Source organism: Rhineura floridana, chromosome 5 (assembly GCF_030035675.1).
Source record: "Rhineura floridana isolate rRhiFlo1 chromosome 5, rRhiFlo1.hap2, whole genome shotgun sequence".
Classification (NCBI taxonomy): Eukaryota; Metazoa; Chordata; class Lepidosauria; order Squamata; family Rhineuridae; genus Rhineura; species Rhineura floridana.
The window spans coordinates 4,120,077-4,135,716 of NC_084484.1; the positions used below are offsets into that span (position 1 = coordinate 4,120,077).

General features: G+C 41.0%; 2 protein-coding genes and 1 non-coding gene across 3 annotated transcripts in view; 2 read left to right on the forward strand and 1 right to left on the reverse strand.

Moving 5' to 3' along the window:
• SLC25A30 (solute carrier family 25 member 30) overlaps positions 1–7,318 on the reverse strand; it is a 69,008-nt gene extending 61,690 nt beyond the window's left edge. Inside the window, 1 exon segment of the mRNA XM_061629333.1 lies at positions 7,195–7,318. Coding sequence (XP_061485317.1) covers positions 7,195–7,318 — 124 coding nt within the window.
• On the forward strand, positions 7,224–15,077 carry TPT1 (tumor protein, translationally-controlled 1). Its single transcript, XM_061629863.1, has 6 exons — positions 7,224–7,366; positions 8,098–8,171; positions 9,926–10,116; positions 12,247–12,352; positions 12,550–12,666; positions 14,337–15,077. The coding sequence occupies exons 1-6, from the start codon at positions 7,339–7,341 to the stop codon at positions 14,337–14,339; spliced, it is 519 nt and encodes a 172-aa protein (XP_061485847.1). The 5' UTR covers positions 7,224–7,338; the 3' UTR covers positions 14,340–15,077.
• LOC133386391 (small nucleolar RNA SNORA31) lies at positions 14,133–14,263 on the forward strand. Its single transcript, XR_009763132.1, has one exon. It is a non-coding gene; the product is annotated as a small nucleolar RNA SNORA31 (small nucleolar RNA).
• Positions 15,078–15,640: the final 563 nt, after the last annotated feature.

Genomic DNA, 15,640 nt, shown 5'->3' on the forward strand with positions numbered 1-15,640 from the left:
TAGTTTAGTAGGAGGCGTAATCCTGGGAGACGAAAATGATGCTGATAATTTAAATCGAATCAGATGATGATCAGACCATAGTAGTGGAGAGATTGTAATGTTATCTATACGAAAATCGTTTAAGTCTAGGTGTGATTGAAAAATGAGATCAAGAGTATGGCCTGCAGTGTGAGTTGAAGCCTGTACTAATTGCTGTAACCCCAGAGTGGACATCATAGTCAAAAAATCTTGTACTGATCGAAGAGAAGGGGAGTCTACATGAATGTTGAAATCTCCCAATATTAAAAGTTTGGGGGATTCCAACATCAGTCCTGAGATTAAATCAAACAGTTCCGACATTGAATCAGTTGGGGAGTGAGGAGGACGATAAATTAATAAGATTACAATAGGATCCTGATGACCAAGCTTTAGGCCAAGGAGTTCAAAACCTGGATAAATTTTGTAAGGTAATCTAGATAACAAGATGGATTCACGATAAATAAAGGCTACACCCCCCCTCGATTGTCTAGTCTCGGTTGGTGAAGAGCAGCGTATCCCGGAGGGCAGAGGCCGTTTAGATTAGCTCCACCTGAGTCTTCAAGCCAAGTTTCGGTTATACATGCGAAATCAGCGCATGTATCTTTAATCAGATCATAGATGAAAGCTGTCTTGTTATTTACTGATCTCGCATTAAAAAGTAACGTTGAATAATTCCTATGTATTGGTATGTTCAAAACGGAGTTTTCGGTTCTTTGTGAGACTCCAGTAGGAGTTACTAGGCAACGTGGCAAACAAAAATTCTTAAAGTGATGAGGAGTGTTTGGACGATTATATTTTCCTTGTCCTAAAATTGTTGATATTGGAGTGACGATCATACTATTGGCCTGTTCATTCTTGGATCCATTTGGTGCTAAAGGGGTTCCATAAATATTAGGCCGCCATTGCTCAATGGTTCAGTGTTGAGATTGAGATGGCTCAGCAATTGGAGTAATAGACTTAAGGTATTCTGCATCTACAAGCAGCAGCCAAGGCCAGCACCTTGTAGGCTTTTTTTTAAAGTAACTGAAATGTAATTGTAGTGATTACTTTGGAGGAAAAGTAAAGTAATCAGTTACTTTCAGAGCAATTGTAACTGTAACAGTAATTACTACTTTTTGGGCCATGTAACTGTAACTGTAATTTATTACTTTTTAAAAGTAATCTTCCAAGCTCTGGAGAAAGGTGGGGCTGGTTACATTCTCACTCTGCTGCTTGTGTTTTTATATCTCTGCTAAGAAATAGGACCAACCAAATTAGTTCCTATTTCTGTGTGTATTTTTATAATACCGAACATTTTGTGTATGGCAATTGCAGTAGTTTTTAGTTAGCTTGTGCTGATTTCTGTCTAGCTTGGTTGAATGTTCTTGTATATGATAAAATCTCAGCACATAGAAAACTGGATGCGAGAAGTACGTTTCTAGCAGGGCTGTGGAGTCGGTACGCCAAACCTTCAACTCCGACTCCTCTATTTTTCTACTTTCTGACTCCGACTCCACCCAAAATTGCTTCCAACTCCACAGCCCTGGAAAGGGCTGTAAATGTCTTTTTAAATTGGAAGCTCTCGTAGGAGCATTTTTATCGCTGCCTGAATATGTGCTGATCTTGGCATCACAGCATTTGTCTTCATCTGGGTCCTGTGTCATACACTGACACATAAAATGTTTTCTATCTTGAGTTATGGTGAAATGCTCAACTACAGCTGACTTCATGGGAAGCTTCTTTGACATTTTGAATTTATATTTTAAAAAAATTGTCAATCAAAATTTATTTTGAAGCCGGAGTCGGAGTCAGTACATTTCTACCGACACCGACTCCACGACTCCGACTCCACAGCCCTGGTTTCTAGATCAGCCTTCTTGCTGACATGTTAATTTTCTCTGATTACTTTGTACACAGGATCATGACATGCAAGGAGCCAAACCAGATCAGACCAAGACTCCATCTCCAATATTTCAACCAATGGCCCGCCAGGAGCTTTCCTGGAAACCAATGAGCATGGTATGAAGGTAATAATCCTCCCTCACTTGTCCCTCAACAACTAGTATTCAGAGGCATATTGCTCCTAAACATGGAGGATCAATTTAGCAATCACAGATAATAGCCTGCTGGGATACTACCCAGCAATGCTGGCATATCAGGCTGAATTGCAGGGATGTATGTGGACTGGCAACATGGATTGCCAAGGGGAGGGGGTTGGCCAATGGGCTGGACAATTTTCTGCCCTTTCATGTTACCCCAAATCAGCTGCTTGTTGATAAGGCTGGCCCTAGGGTAAGACGTGGGACAGCTATTTTAAAAAATCCTCTCCTCTCATGGAAGTCATTGGAAAGGAATTCCTTACACCAGGTCTGTGTTTAGTGTAAAGTTGATGGGGGCATGATTGTGGATTGAAGGGATTTGGTACGTGATTTGGTGTAAGTGTGCTCCTCCTCCATCCTGCCTACATCTCCACCCCATGTTGATGCTCCACTGGTGTATCTTCGCCAGTGGAATCTTCCACTGGAGGATTGGGGGAGTTCTTATTGTATCTGTTATGATCCTAAAATCTTCCAGATGCTAAATCCCTCAACAGATGGAACTTCAACATAGGATTGTGCCCTAAAGTCCCAGCTCTCTCCTGTCCTCAATACAGTTGGTTTGAACTCCATAGTATCTCAGAGAAATCCTAACTGGGAACAGTCTAAAAAACAAAACAAAAATTGCTACTTTACAAATGTACCAAATATTTACTTCAGAATGTTCATCCTATATTGGTTGTATTCAGCTAAGTCCTGCTCAGAGTAGACCCATTGAAGTTAATGATCCTAAGTTAGTCATGTCTATTAACTTCAATGGGTCCACTCTGAGTATTCCTAGCATTGAACACTACCCGTTATTTATGCCACAATAGTCAGTAGTCTTGGATAGGGTATACTAGCTGCTGCCCAAGTGCAAAGTCACATAATTTGATAGGATACTAGTGTTGCTATAGGGGACATAACAGTAGTATCAGAAGCACACTAGATTTAGCACCATCTAGTTCTTGCACCCGCTTTAGGATGCACACCTTAATGTGGTGAGGGGGTTTGAGAGTGTTGAAGAAGCTGAGAGCAATGCTGTCAGGAGTCTAGACCAAGAGGCTAGACTCCTAGCAGGATTTAGAAAGGGAAGAGGCATCAGAGATCATATCGCAAACATATGTTGGATAATTAATGGAATAGAGCAAGGAATTTCAGAAGAAAATCACCCTGTGCTTTATAGATTACAGCAAAGCCTTTGACTGTGTACATCATGAAAAACTATGGAGTGCTTTAAAAGAAATGGGGGTGCCACAGCATCTGATTGTCCTGATGCACAACGTATACTCTAGACAAGAGGTTACTGTAAGGACAGACTATGGAGAAACCGATTGGTTCCCCATTGGAGGTGTGAGACAGGGGTGTATTTTATCACTTTATGTGTTAAATCTGTACGCAGAACATATCATACGGAAAGCGGGATTGGACCAAGATGGAGGTGTGAAAATTGGAGGGAGAAACATCAATAATTTAAGATATGCAGACGATACCATACTATTAGCAGAAACCAGTAATGATTTGAAACGAATGCTGATGGAAGTTAAAGAGGGAATCACAAAAGCAGGACTACAGCTGAACATCAAAAAGACTAAAATAATGACAGCAGAAGATTTACGTAACTTTAACGTTGACAGTGAGGACATTGAACTTGTCAAGGATTATCATTAACCAAAATGGAGACAATAATCAAGAAATCAGAAGAAGGCTAGGACTGGGGACGGCAGCTATGAGAGAATTAGAAAAGGTCCTTAAATGCAAAGATGTATCACTGAACACCAAAGTCAGGATCATTCAGACCATGGTATTCCCGATCTCTATGTATGGATGTGAAAGTTGGACAGTGAAAAATGCGGACAAGAGAAAAATCAACTCCTTTGAAATGTGGTGTTGGATGAGAGCTTTGCGTATACCATGGACTGCGAAAAAGACAAACTATTGGGTGTTAGAACAAATTAAACCAGAACTGTTACTAGAATCTAAAATGATGAAACTGAGGTTATCATCCTTTGGACACATCATGAGAAGACATGATTCCCTAGAAAAGACCATAATGCTTGGAAAAACAGAAGGGAGTAGAAAAAGAGGAAGGCCAAACAAGAGATGGATTGATTCCATAAAGGAAGCCACAGACCTGAACTTACAAGATCTGAACACGGCAGTTCTTGACAGATGCTCTTGGAGGTCACTGATTCATAGGGTCGCCATAAGTCGTAATCGACTTGAAGGCACATAACAACAACAACAACAGTTCTTGCAAGTAATTTCAGAAGCAAATCAGATGAGGGAAAAAAAACTGATTCAGTCTGTCCTCAGATTCCTTTCCTTGAAATGCAACAACATGGAGCATAAGAACATAAGAAGAGGCTGCTGGATCAAGCCAGTGGCCCATCTAGTCCAGCATCCTCTTCTCACAGTGGCTAACCAGAACCGAATAAATTCGTGTTTACAACCTCTTCAGTCTAATACTGTCTCTGGCTTTGGTCTGAAGGCACATGAGGCCACTGCCTTGCTAAAGCTAAGCAGATCTGGGTCTGGACAGTGACTGGATGGGAGACTGCCTGGGAATCACGTGTATGCTGTCTTGGGTTCCATGGTGAAAGAAAGGTGGGGTATAAATGTAACAAGTAAATAGTACTTGCTGTTTTTATATTGAACCACCCAGAGGCCAGGGGACTAAATTTGTTGTCAGAAGAAAGTCAAATGACTCCATGTAATTTAATTAATTGTCAGCTTTGATTTTTTACATGGTTTTTACCATAGGACATCAGGGAGGAAGGAGAAGATAACAGATGTAATTTAGTTATTAATTTTGCAAATAAGATTAATTAATTCAAAGATTATATATTATTGTACCAAGCCCAAAACAATAAAACAAGTGATTGGTTATTCTATTATTACTATTTTTGTCTCACACATTTTGTTTGCTTGTTTTAGTTAAATGTTTAGTAAAACATTTTGAAAAAGAAAGTCAAATGACATAGCCTTTCAGTCTCTATCCTGACTTTTTAAAGTTTAGTTGAAGTAAATGAAAAAGTAGGAAACACATTATGTCTTTCTTTTGGTATTTGCAGGTGTTTTTTTTAAGATGGACAGGTTAATCCATTAGAGCAGTGTTTCCCAAACCTTTTCTGCCATGGACCACTGAAAATTGCTGATGATCTTGGTGGTCCACTTAATGATTTTTTTGAATGTCTTAGCAATCATGATGCGATTTTTAATTGTGTTTTTATTGCTTTTATTTCTTACATTCTATTTTAATGTTTTATAGTTTGCATTCCATAGAATTTAAATTATACTACAATAAAATGGAATATAATAAATAAAAGAAGAAATAAAAATATACTTAAAATAAGTGTTTATATTTTATGCAGACATGCCGTGGACCACCTGAATGAAGCTTGCAGACCATTGGTGGTTTATGGATCACAGTTTAGGAACCCCTGCATTAGAGCAAAGTAATTACTAAAATAACATCTTAAATAATAAATGGGGGAATAAAAGAATCTGATGTGCCATGTCTTTGCTGAATGTGGTTCACAGACTATCATAACAATCTGGTTCAGCCAAATGTTTGATTGGCGGGTTAAATACATATTTCACATTTTCAGGACTGAGCCATGCACTGAAAATATGTTTTGTTGTGCCTTGTCACAAATGAAACAATCAGGTTTTGGTCTAATGTTTGGGAAGGGTTCTTTGTTATTTTAATTTAGGGAAAGAAGTGTTTTGGATAATGAAAGACTAAATTGAATTAGTCTGAGTCTGTGTTGGAATTGCTTTTTAAGATGTTTTGAAAGCTTAAAGATGTTTTATTTTAAGATGTTTTTAAGGATGCTTTGTTTTAATATATTTTAAAGTCTGTTTTTGAGACATTTTAGAGTATTTTTAGTGTTTTTGTTTGCTGTCCTGGGGTCCTACTGGGAGAAAGGGCGGGATATAAATTTAATTAATTAAATTCTAATAATTTTTGTAGGGAGGAAAACTGGAAGCAAGTGTTCCTCACATTTAAAAAGATTTTGGTGTTTATTTTGTTTTTTGACAATGGATGTGTAGGTATAATCAATACATGAAATCAAAAGCGTATGTCGTGCGATATGGCTTAATTTCTAAAGAAGAGGTATGGAGTCAATCTTGTCTGAAAATCATACTTGGACCCTCTTACATGTAAGCTCTTCACCTGTTCACAGATGCGTAGAGGATAACTGATATTTTTTTTTCGTGAGGAGTCAACAGCACACTTTCCCAAACAAGTGCTGTATAAGTCCTATTGTGATGAAAACAGCATGGGTAAAACATCCTCCAAGTCAAAATGTTACACATTGGCATCATTATGGTCATGACCTCAGATTAGCAGCATGGATTGGCTCTCTCTATTTCTGAGTGGTCTCTGAGTATCTTGAGGTTTGTGGGCAGTACTGGCGTTGCCATGGATGCTGGGGGTGTGTCTCATGTTTTGCACATGTTTTACTTTTCTTTCTGCAGTGCTTCCCTCTCCTGTTGAAGGATGAGCATGTATTGGCTATGGTGGCTGCACCATCAGTGTAGTGGCAGTGTGTAGAGCTCTGTGTTTGTGTTGGAAGGCTCCTCAGGGGACAATTTAAGTAGGTTTCCCTTCCTGCACCTGAAGGGTGTTTTATATGGGGGACTTTTGGTCAAACCAGCCTCACCTTTAATCAGTAGTATTAACAGTGGAATGCACCACTATAGTGGCGCACCAGCTTGCAACATGGGAATAACTGCATTTTATTGGCAAGTGAAAGACAAGTTTTTGAAACATAGATGAACTAAAAAAAACACATGAAACATAATCTGAGTTACAGATAGCAAGAACTCCTCTCTTTGTTGTTGTCTTGTTTCAGTGTGGACATGCGGTTGCCAAATCATAGCCACAACAGTTCTATATCTTCTGTGGGCAGCTAACCTTTCCGCCCTGGGGAGGGGAAAAAACCGGGTGTAAAGGAACCTGGAAGCTCTATGGAGAGAGTTACTCTTAAATTTATTGTCTCTATGGGAATATAAGGAACAGCTGAGGCTGACAACTTGCGAGCGTGTTTACGTCATAGTTTTATGCGTAAAGAGGAGCGCAGGGATTGGTGACGTACGGATGGCAGGGACGTACCCTCCTGGCTATATGAGCTCAGCGGAGGCGCCGCCTCGGCCTTTTCTCGCCTCGCTCCTTGTTCTCCCTGGGAGCTGCTGCTGAGTCGCTCCGCTCCCTGAGACCGCCCGCCAGCTTGACCCATCTTTGCCCGACTCCTCAGCCATGATCATCTACCGCGACTGCATCAGCCGTGAGCAAAAGATTCCTTCATTTTTCTTTTTAAGACGACGGGAGGGGGGACGGGGGAGGGTAGTATCAAGGCTGGGCCCCGCTCAGCCCCAGTGGCACATACTGCGGTTGCGCAGCCCCGCATTCCGGGCTAGGTAGCGCGCGCGGTCCCACTCTACTGCGCCTGTGCGGCCCGCGGGGGAGGAGGGAGTTTGCTTGGGAATACCCCCGACGTTCCGTTCGCTGCGCATGCGTTTTGCTACTGCCACTGCTCAGCGACTGAGCGGGCTGCTGTGGCTATTGCGCTTGCGTCCCCAGGTCGGTGTATGGGCATGGAGATAACGACTGGAAAAGGAGGCCCCCGCATCTTATTTGCGCTTCCGGTTTAAATGTGAACCGGTTTTCTCCTCTCCCGATGTAACCTTTGTAAGAGCTTTCACATTAAGCCTGCAAAGGATGGAGCAGTGCCACTCAGCCCATGGAGGACAATGGCTGCTCGCAGTGCAACATGGGAAGGTCGAGCAGCGCGTAGCGCTTCTGTCTCGGTTTAGACACAGACATGGGGCGGGTTGCTGCTGAGTATTCTAGGGAAATGGAGCTTGCAGTCTGGCCTGTGGTGGCTCTGGTACAATGCGGGCAGTGATCCTGAGGAGAGGAATCTGGTAGCTGCCCGAGAGGATTGTGTGGCGGGAAGATGACTTGTGGGAGCTCACTTTAACACACTTTTTACTTTCTTGTTTCTTCCACCTGCAGAAGATGAGATGTTCTCAGATATTTACAAGATCAAAGAAGTGGCCAGTGGGCTCTGCCTGGAAGTGGAAGGGAAGGTAGGTTTAGGGCAGGAAGTGAATGGACGGTTGCCAGGCACCTACTAGCCATAGTTCTTTAGGATAAAGCTTGATGGACATAGGGGTGGAGTTAATAGCAAACATTTACAAACCAATCAGAAAGTGCCTTGACTGCTTCATCCTGTCTTTAAAAGTTGGAAACATCAGCTCTAGCCTTGACAACTAATGCCGTAGCTGCATGTGCTTCAGTGCCTAACTTGGATGTTGCCATATCCTGACCAGTAACAAAAGTCAAGGAAGGTGAAGGATAGTGGCTAAGAGAATGGTCTTGTTTGCACATCACTTTAAACTAAAGTTGAACTAAACTGCTTAAAGGAGAAAACGCAGCATGCTAAAGGACCCTGCTGGAATTGTGGGTGTTTCACTTCTCCCCTGGTCCCGCTGCCCTATTGGGAGCTAAACTGTAGTCTGGCTTAGCCTCACATCTGAACCCAGGCTCATGGTTTGCTTTTCTCAACTAAACCATGAGCAGTAAGCTAAGAACAAACTTGGATTACAGCTTGTGGTTGTTAGGTGAGAAATAAACCAGAAGCTCAGGTTTCTACACAATTTATTATTATTGCATTTATGTCCTATTTTTCCTCCGAGGAGCTGAGGGCAGTGCACATAGTTCTCCCCCTCTCCATTTTCTTCTCACAGCAACCCTGTGAGGTAGGTTAGGCTGAGAGGTAGTGACTGGCGCACCCAGTGAGCTTTATGGTTAAGTGGGGGGTTGAGCCCTGGTTTCCCAGGTCATAGTCCAACACTAACCACTTTGCCGCCTTGGCTGTCATAATGCTACACCAGACCATAACTTAGCCAGTGGTAGGAGTAAGGGAGGAGTGAAGTGCCTGTAATTTCAGTAGTGTGCACAAGCACGTGGCACATCAAACTTTAAACCATAGTTTAGCTTAACTATGTTTTGGAGTGAAATGGAAACAAGGCCATTATTGTAGTTGCCACCTTCACCGTTGCTCAGTGGAGCTTTACTTGACACTTGTTATCCATAAGGATATCTAGCAACATCCAAGGCAAATTTGGAATTTTTAATCTCTCCTGTACCATGAACTCACTAGGTAGGTAAATACTGTAACTTATTGGTATTTACCGCATAATGAAAATAGCGACTAGAATAATAATACGGTTGTTTTTACTGTGCCTTTAAAAAGCAAATGACAAGTAGTGACAGGGCTTGGTCTGCACAGCGGGGACAGGGTGGCTAGAGACGCATGCTTTGGCCTTTATAATCTTTTTTACATCGTCATGCAAGTATATGTCAGCTGCATATCGGAAACTTGCCTACATTGTTGCAAAATCTGTCTATCTGTTAAGTCTCCAAGGTGACATCCAAACTGGGTATTCTGGGGTGTGTTTTTAAAACTCCCTTAATTTTAATTGGGAGTATATGCTGCACTCTTGACTCTAAAGGTATTTTTTATTCAGATGAAATAAAACAATAAAAAGTTGATTAGCAGGTTTAGTATGTATATCTTGAAAACTAGTTTTTCATATACTAAAGGCATAGTCGTAATAGTTAAGGTTTTTGATTTAAGATTCTCTTGGCAGCTTGATACCTGCTTGCTGAACGAACAAGTCCCAGTTGAATAACTTTGCTGTTATTTGAGCTATAGTCTGAGGACTTAAAATGCTGCAGTGATGAATACCGAGAAGCTCCACTTTTTAGCTTTGACTGTGTTCAGGAACATGCACAGTTGGGTGTCTTCTCATCAGAATTTTTTTGTTCCAATGGTCAGATGGTGAGCAGAAAAGAAGGTGTAATAGATGATGCTTTAATTGGTGGAAATGCATCTGCTGAAGGTCCAGAAGGAGAAGGGGCAGAGGCCACCGTTGTCACTGGTGTTGACATTGTAATGAACCACCACCTTCAGGAGACAAGTTTCACTAAAGAGTCTTACAAGAAGTACATCAAGGACTACATGAAAGCGTAAGTGATCCTGGTGCCTGTCACTTTCAGGCTAGGGTATTGCAACATGGACTGCATAGGCCTGACCTTGCAAAATGTCTACAAGCTTGCGGAATGCAGCAGGGACAGGTTGGTGGCAGCACATTACACCATTATGGGCATGTTTCCATTGTTACTTTATTCTGGCAGGATTGTAACTAATGGGATGACTATTACTTGAAGCCCTAACCACCTGTGTCCAAACTTCCCTCGGATACTGCTTCCTTCCATATGTCCAACTATAATTTCTGAGATGCCAGACACGTGTCTTCTTGTTTTTAATTCCAATTTTATTCATTTTCAAAAAACAGTCATACATCCATTTAGTGTAAGGGGTAAACAACATATATATAAAATAAGATTTCCTGCACTTAAATATACAAGCAAATAATCAGTTGTTATTATTTGGTCACCTTTATATATTCCATACAGCTGGTATAGCACAGTGGGGAGGAGAGCCTGGCTGGGAGTCCAGAGTCTGTGAGGTCAAATCCCCGCTCGTGTCTCCTGGGTGTCAAGGGCCAGCTAAAGATCACCCCCACAGGGAGTGGCTCAGGGGTTACGTGCCCTTCCACCTGTGCGGCCGTGAGCAAGCTGCATAGTAGGAGCTTGGTTGCCCCCTAGCTGGCAGCTGTGGCAAGCTGAGCAGGCCCTAGCCAGCTGGGGAGGACTAGCCTCAGAGGGAGGCAATGGTAAATCACCTCTGAATACTGCTTACCATGAAATCCCTATTCATAGAGTTGCCATAAGTCGGGATCAACTTGAAGGTAGTCCATTTCCTTTTCTATATTCCATAAATTTTGGAACGCCTTGGGGACCTCGTTTTTATTGTCTGCTACATTCTGCCACAAGAGTTTTTACATTTCTGCCCTTTCATCATCTTTTAACTTCTGCGGCAATTTTATTAATGCTAATTGCCAGATTTTACTATGCACACAAAGAAATAGATACACCTTTCAGATCCTTCCAAATCGTACTATTAATAACCGGGCTGCAATTAAAAGAAACCTAATCAATTGTTTATCCTTAAGGGTCTGGTTTCCATTTAAGAATAGATTTAACGGCTAATTCTGGGGTTTTATGTTTCACCTGCTTTGGGATTTTTTTCTATTTCTTAATGATACTATTGGTACATCAGGTTTAATTTATCAAGGTAAAAGAAAAAACCCACTAAATCTTAAGGGTCATTTAAGATTTCTGGTATGCCACCAATAAATACACTCAGTGATTGCACTGCTGATGCAATATAGAAATGTAGGGTGATCTGTTAGTGCAAGTGTTTAGTATTGTGTAGCCTGGCAGTGAGGAGTGGCAGAAGAATTACCAACTCCTGCTGTGAATTTGGTTTCCTGCTTTTCTTTATTATCGTCTGTGGTGGAGTTCTTATTCATGGAATTTTTATCCTGCTCTTTGGCCAAAAGCTTTCAGGTTTTGAAAGAGCAGGTTAACAGATAAATAGGAAAAGACAGTTGCTGCCCTCAGTCTTGCAACACAAAAAGAAAAAGTGATGAAGAAAGGGAAGAAGAAAAAAAGCAAACTCAAGCATCTGTTTTTAAAGATTTAAAGGTTTTAATAAGGACCAGCTGGGATGGAAACAACTCGAGGAGAGGAGCACCCAAAAAACCCTGGTTATTAGCAGTGTTGATGAGTAATCCTGTTTCCCATCTCCCCCTGTGCTGCAGCTTGATGGAGTTATTCAAGCTCTGTATGGATGATGTGGTATAGCAGTATGGAGACTAGCTAAATCACAGCACCCTTGTATTTAGATACGAGATATCTGGCCCTAAGGCAAGCCCCTGCCTTCAAGGCAAAATTATCTTCAGTTATTCTACCATTAATGTTGCTTTAATAAAGCACATTGTGAAACGGGCTGGCATGTTTTCTCCTGTCAAATGATGTCTACATACCCTTGTAAAGAATCGAAAACAGTTTTGAAGAATTGAAATACTGGCAGATGAAGTAAAACATTCATTGTCCATCGGGGGTGTGTGAAAAGCAATGTTGCATTTTCCTTCCAGGTTAGCCTTCAGAAACTTTAGCCCACTGAAATTAGGGGCACAAATTTTGAACTTGTTAAACTGGTAGTGTTCAGAGATTGCCTTCTTTTTGCAGAATCAAAGCCAGACTTGAGGAAACAAAGCCAGAGAGAGTAAAGCCGTTTATGACGGGAGCAGCTGAACAAGTCAAACATATCCTTGCAAACTTCAAAAATTACCAGGCAAGTTCCAAAGCTTTTTTCTCTCTCTGATAATGTGTGTTTAGTAGTTGCATGCTGTAAGGCATGCTGCTGGCTTAAAACTAGTATTCTGTGAGAAGTGACTGATGCTTGGGCAAGGAAATGTGCATCGTTATGCAAGGAAAAATGAGTTCCTTCTCATAACTTAGTTGCATCAATGGAGTCTTTTCTTCAAAAAGTTTTTTGTAGGTGAGAACATGAATCCAGATGGAATGGTGGGATTGCTGGATTTCCGTGAGGATGGTGTCACCCCATATATGATTTTCTTTAAGGATGGATTAGAAATGGAAAAATGTGTAAGTATAAATTCCTCATGTGGTTATAAACTTTTGACTGCTGACAAATAGTGTGATTCACTGCAACAAAACCCTGTTGTGTCAGACTTAGCTCCCATCTAGTCCAGCATAACTAACGGTTGCTAGCCAGATTCTTTTAACAGGGCATGAAGGCAACAGCCCATTTGCTCCCAGCACCTTTTGTTCTGTGGAGGTCTGCCTCTGAACCAGGTTTCACTTACCTCATTGCAGCTAATACCCATTGATAGATCTAGCCTCCATAAATGTATCTAGTGTGTTTAAAGCCACCTAATAGTAATCATTATATCTAGTGGCAGGAAATTCCATAAGTCACGTTTTGTTTGTAGTATACATGTATTGCTTATTAATTTAATTGGGTGACGTAAGTCCTAGTGCTATAAGAGGGAGAAAAATTGTTTTCTTCGCATACCAGTCACATGTATCGCTAAAGTTCTAACAACTTTCCTGTAGTATTTTCCTTGAAAACATAAAAAAAGCCCAAATGATTACAGCATTTTCTTGCAAACGAGCTCTGATCCCTTGATCTTTTTCTTCCAGTTTTTCTAGCTCTGGAGCATCCTTGAGGTGATGCAACCAGAACTTTACACACTTTTTTGAGAGGGGCTGCACCATACATTTCTCCTAAGGGTATTATGATACTGACAGCTCTGTTGCTGGAATTGCTTTACCACCATTACATGGAGTTGACACTTTAATTGAGCTCTCCACTACAGCTTGGAAGGACACTTTTCCTTGCTAGTCACAGCCAGTTCAGTCTCCCATCAGTTTATACGAAGCTAGAATTTGATTCTTGATTTATTTGTGAACAAGTTCAGTAGCAGTAGTTTCAGTGCAAATTCTTGGATAAATCTACCCCTCCTCCCCATTTAATTTAATTTTCCAGATTTCTGCAGAGATCCTTTTTTTTTTTTTTAAGAAATGAGCTGTTTGATTCCACAGGAAAGGATGCCGGTTTTAGTGACGTGGTCTTTCTGTGAGAAGACCAACTACTTCACATTTGAACTATAAGACTTCTCTCCCAGGCAGCTCCCTTCGCACATGCATGTTCTGCTCTTCTGGTGGGAGAATCAATAAGGAAGGTGGTGGCTGGAATCCCCAGTCCACAAGGCGCTTGACTAGATGCTTTACTTTTTAAGGTTGCAAGTCAGGAGAATGGGAACAGTTGAGGCTTCATTTACTCTCCTGGCACTGACTAAAATAGAAGACAAGATCCTTTGGGGGGGGGGAGCGGTAAGAACAGAAAATACAAATGAGGATTGTGCAAAAATAAAAAAACTGTTTGTTTAAAGATTTCGTTCTAAAGATACAGTGCTTAATCATCAAAACACAATTACAGCTATTGCTGACTGCATTTATTGTTCTGTCGATGAAAAAGTGCTAATCAAGATTGCTTCCCATTCAAACAGAGCCTCAGGGAAGGAGGTAAGATGTAAACTCTGAATGTTAAGCATCCGCTGATAGGCTGGGAACATCTCATTTTGCTCTCTGGCTTGCATTAAGATGCAACAGCAATTTCCTCGCGCTTTCTGCCTGCCTGATAAACATGGCAATTCAGATTGAATAGGGGAAAACAGTTTAAGAGTGAACATCTAATGTTGGGATAAAGAATTGGTACACGCATAGGCTAACACTTATTAATTTCTTAACAGTAACAAGAGATCAACCCTTCTGGATCATCATCATAATTGGCTGCTGCTCTTTATTCATCAACAAAACATCATGCCTCAGCATTGCCTGAAAACTGGACTGATGCCATCTTGAGCTTAATTTGATTTATTTTGACCCTGAATTAATTGGAGTGGAGGCATTGGTTTTTAAAAACTTGTCATGTAGGCTGTCTAAAATAAAAAAAACTAATTTAAACCCAGCATAGATAATGCCTCTTGGTTTAATGCGTTGAGCAGGGTTCTTCAGCAAGCTTGTAGCTCTTGTGCATTTGGATTTTTGACATCTCAGTAGTATAGCCTGGCCTAATGCGTGTGTAAGACTGTCTTCAGATATTGGTGACCCTGGAAGTGGAAGATCAGCCAGCCACAATTGCTTCTTAAACACCTGAAAATGACTAGTATAGAAGAAGGCTTCATTCTGAAGTGGACCCTGCTTCTTGCTGTTCAACAAACCGCAATAACTAGCTAGAGGACAAAATTGGAAGACTGAATATGGACTGTACTACTTTGAGTTCTTCACCAGTCAAGGAGGAATGGATTTCTTCAGTTTATCATGGCAAATTATGACTGTAAGGCAGCGGAAATGGAGAAACAATCCTTGGTGGCAAAAACAAGCATATTAGGCAGGGACTCTGCACACGCGAGGCATTGCTTATATGCTGTAGTTTGACGTAATTGTAACTTAAAATACATAAGTAATACTGGTTTAATCCCAGGATGCTACTGACCTGTGTGGTTTATCAATTTAAGACTAAATCTGTTAAACTAAAACTAATAGCAAACTTAAGCACTAGTCCAGAGAATGGCTAGTGTAGTAGACAAAAATCCTGAAGTATCTTTTTTCTGCTGTTCCCCGTAGACATCTGCTTCACAGGTTACTAGAAAGTAAATTGGTGGTTTTAGGATGCAAAAATGAGAGCAGCTAGGTGTTTTTGCATCATTCCATGTTGTGCTTCCTTTATTGTTCCAAGAATAAGATGAAATGACCTTTGCACACTGAGCAAGGTCAAAGAATAGTGTCAAGCAGAGCAAATGCAACATGGCTTTTTAAATGAGAGCTAAGATCTCAAAATGGCAAAACCTATAAAAGTATTGTTACAGATTTATAGTGGTAGAAGCCATTATCTGGAGCATATATTTGCATCACAACAGGCAGATTTGTGTAAGAGAAAAAGCCAGGAAATTTCTAAATTCTTGGCATGTCATAACTATTAACAGTAGCTGGGAAATGCCACTGGTTAGCAGTGTAAGCCTAGAGCAGTTTTGGGTTCTTTTTTTAACCATTT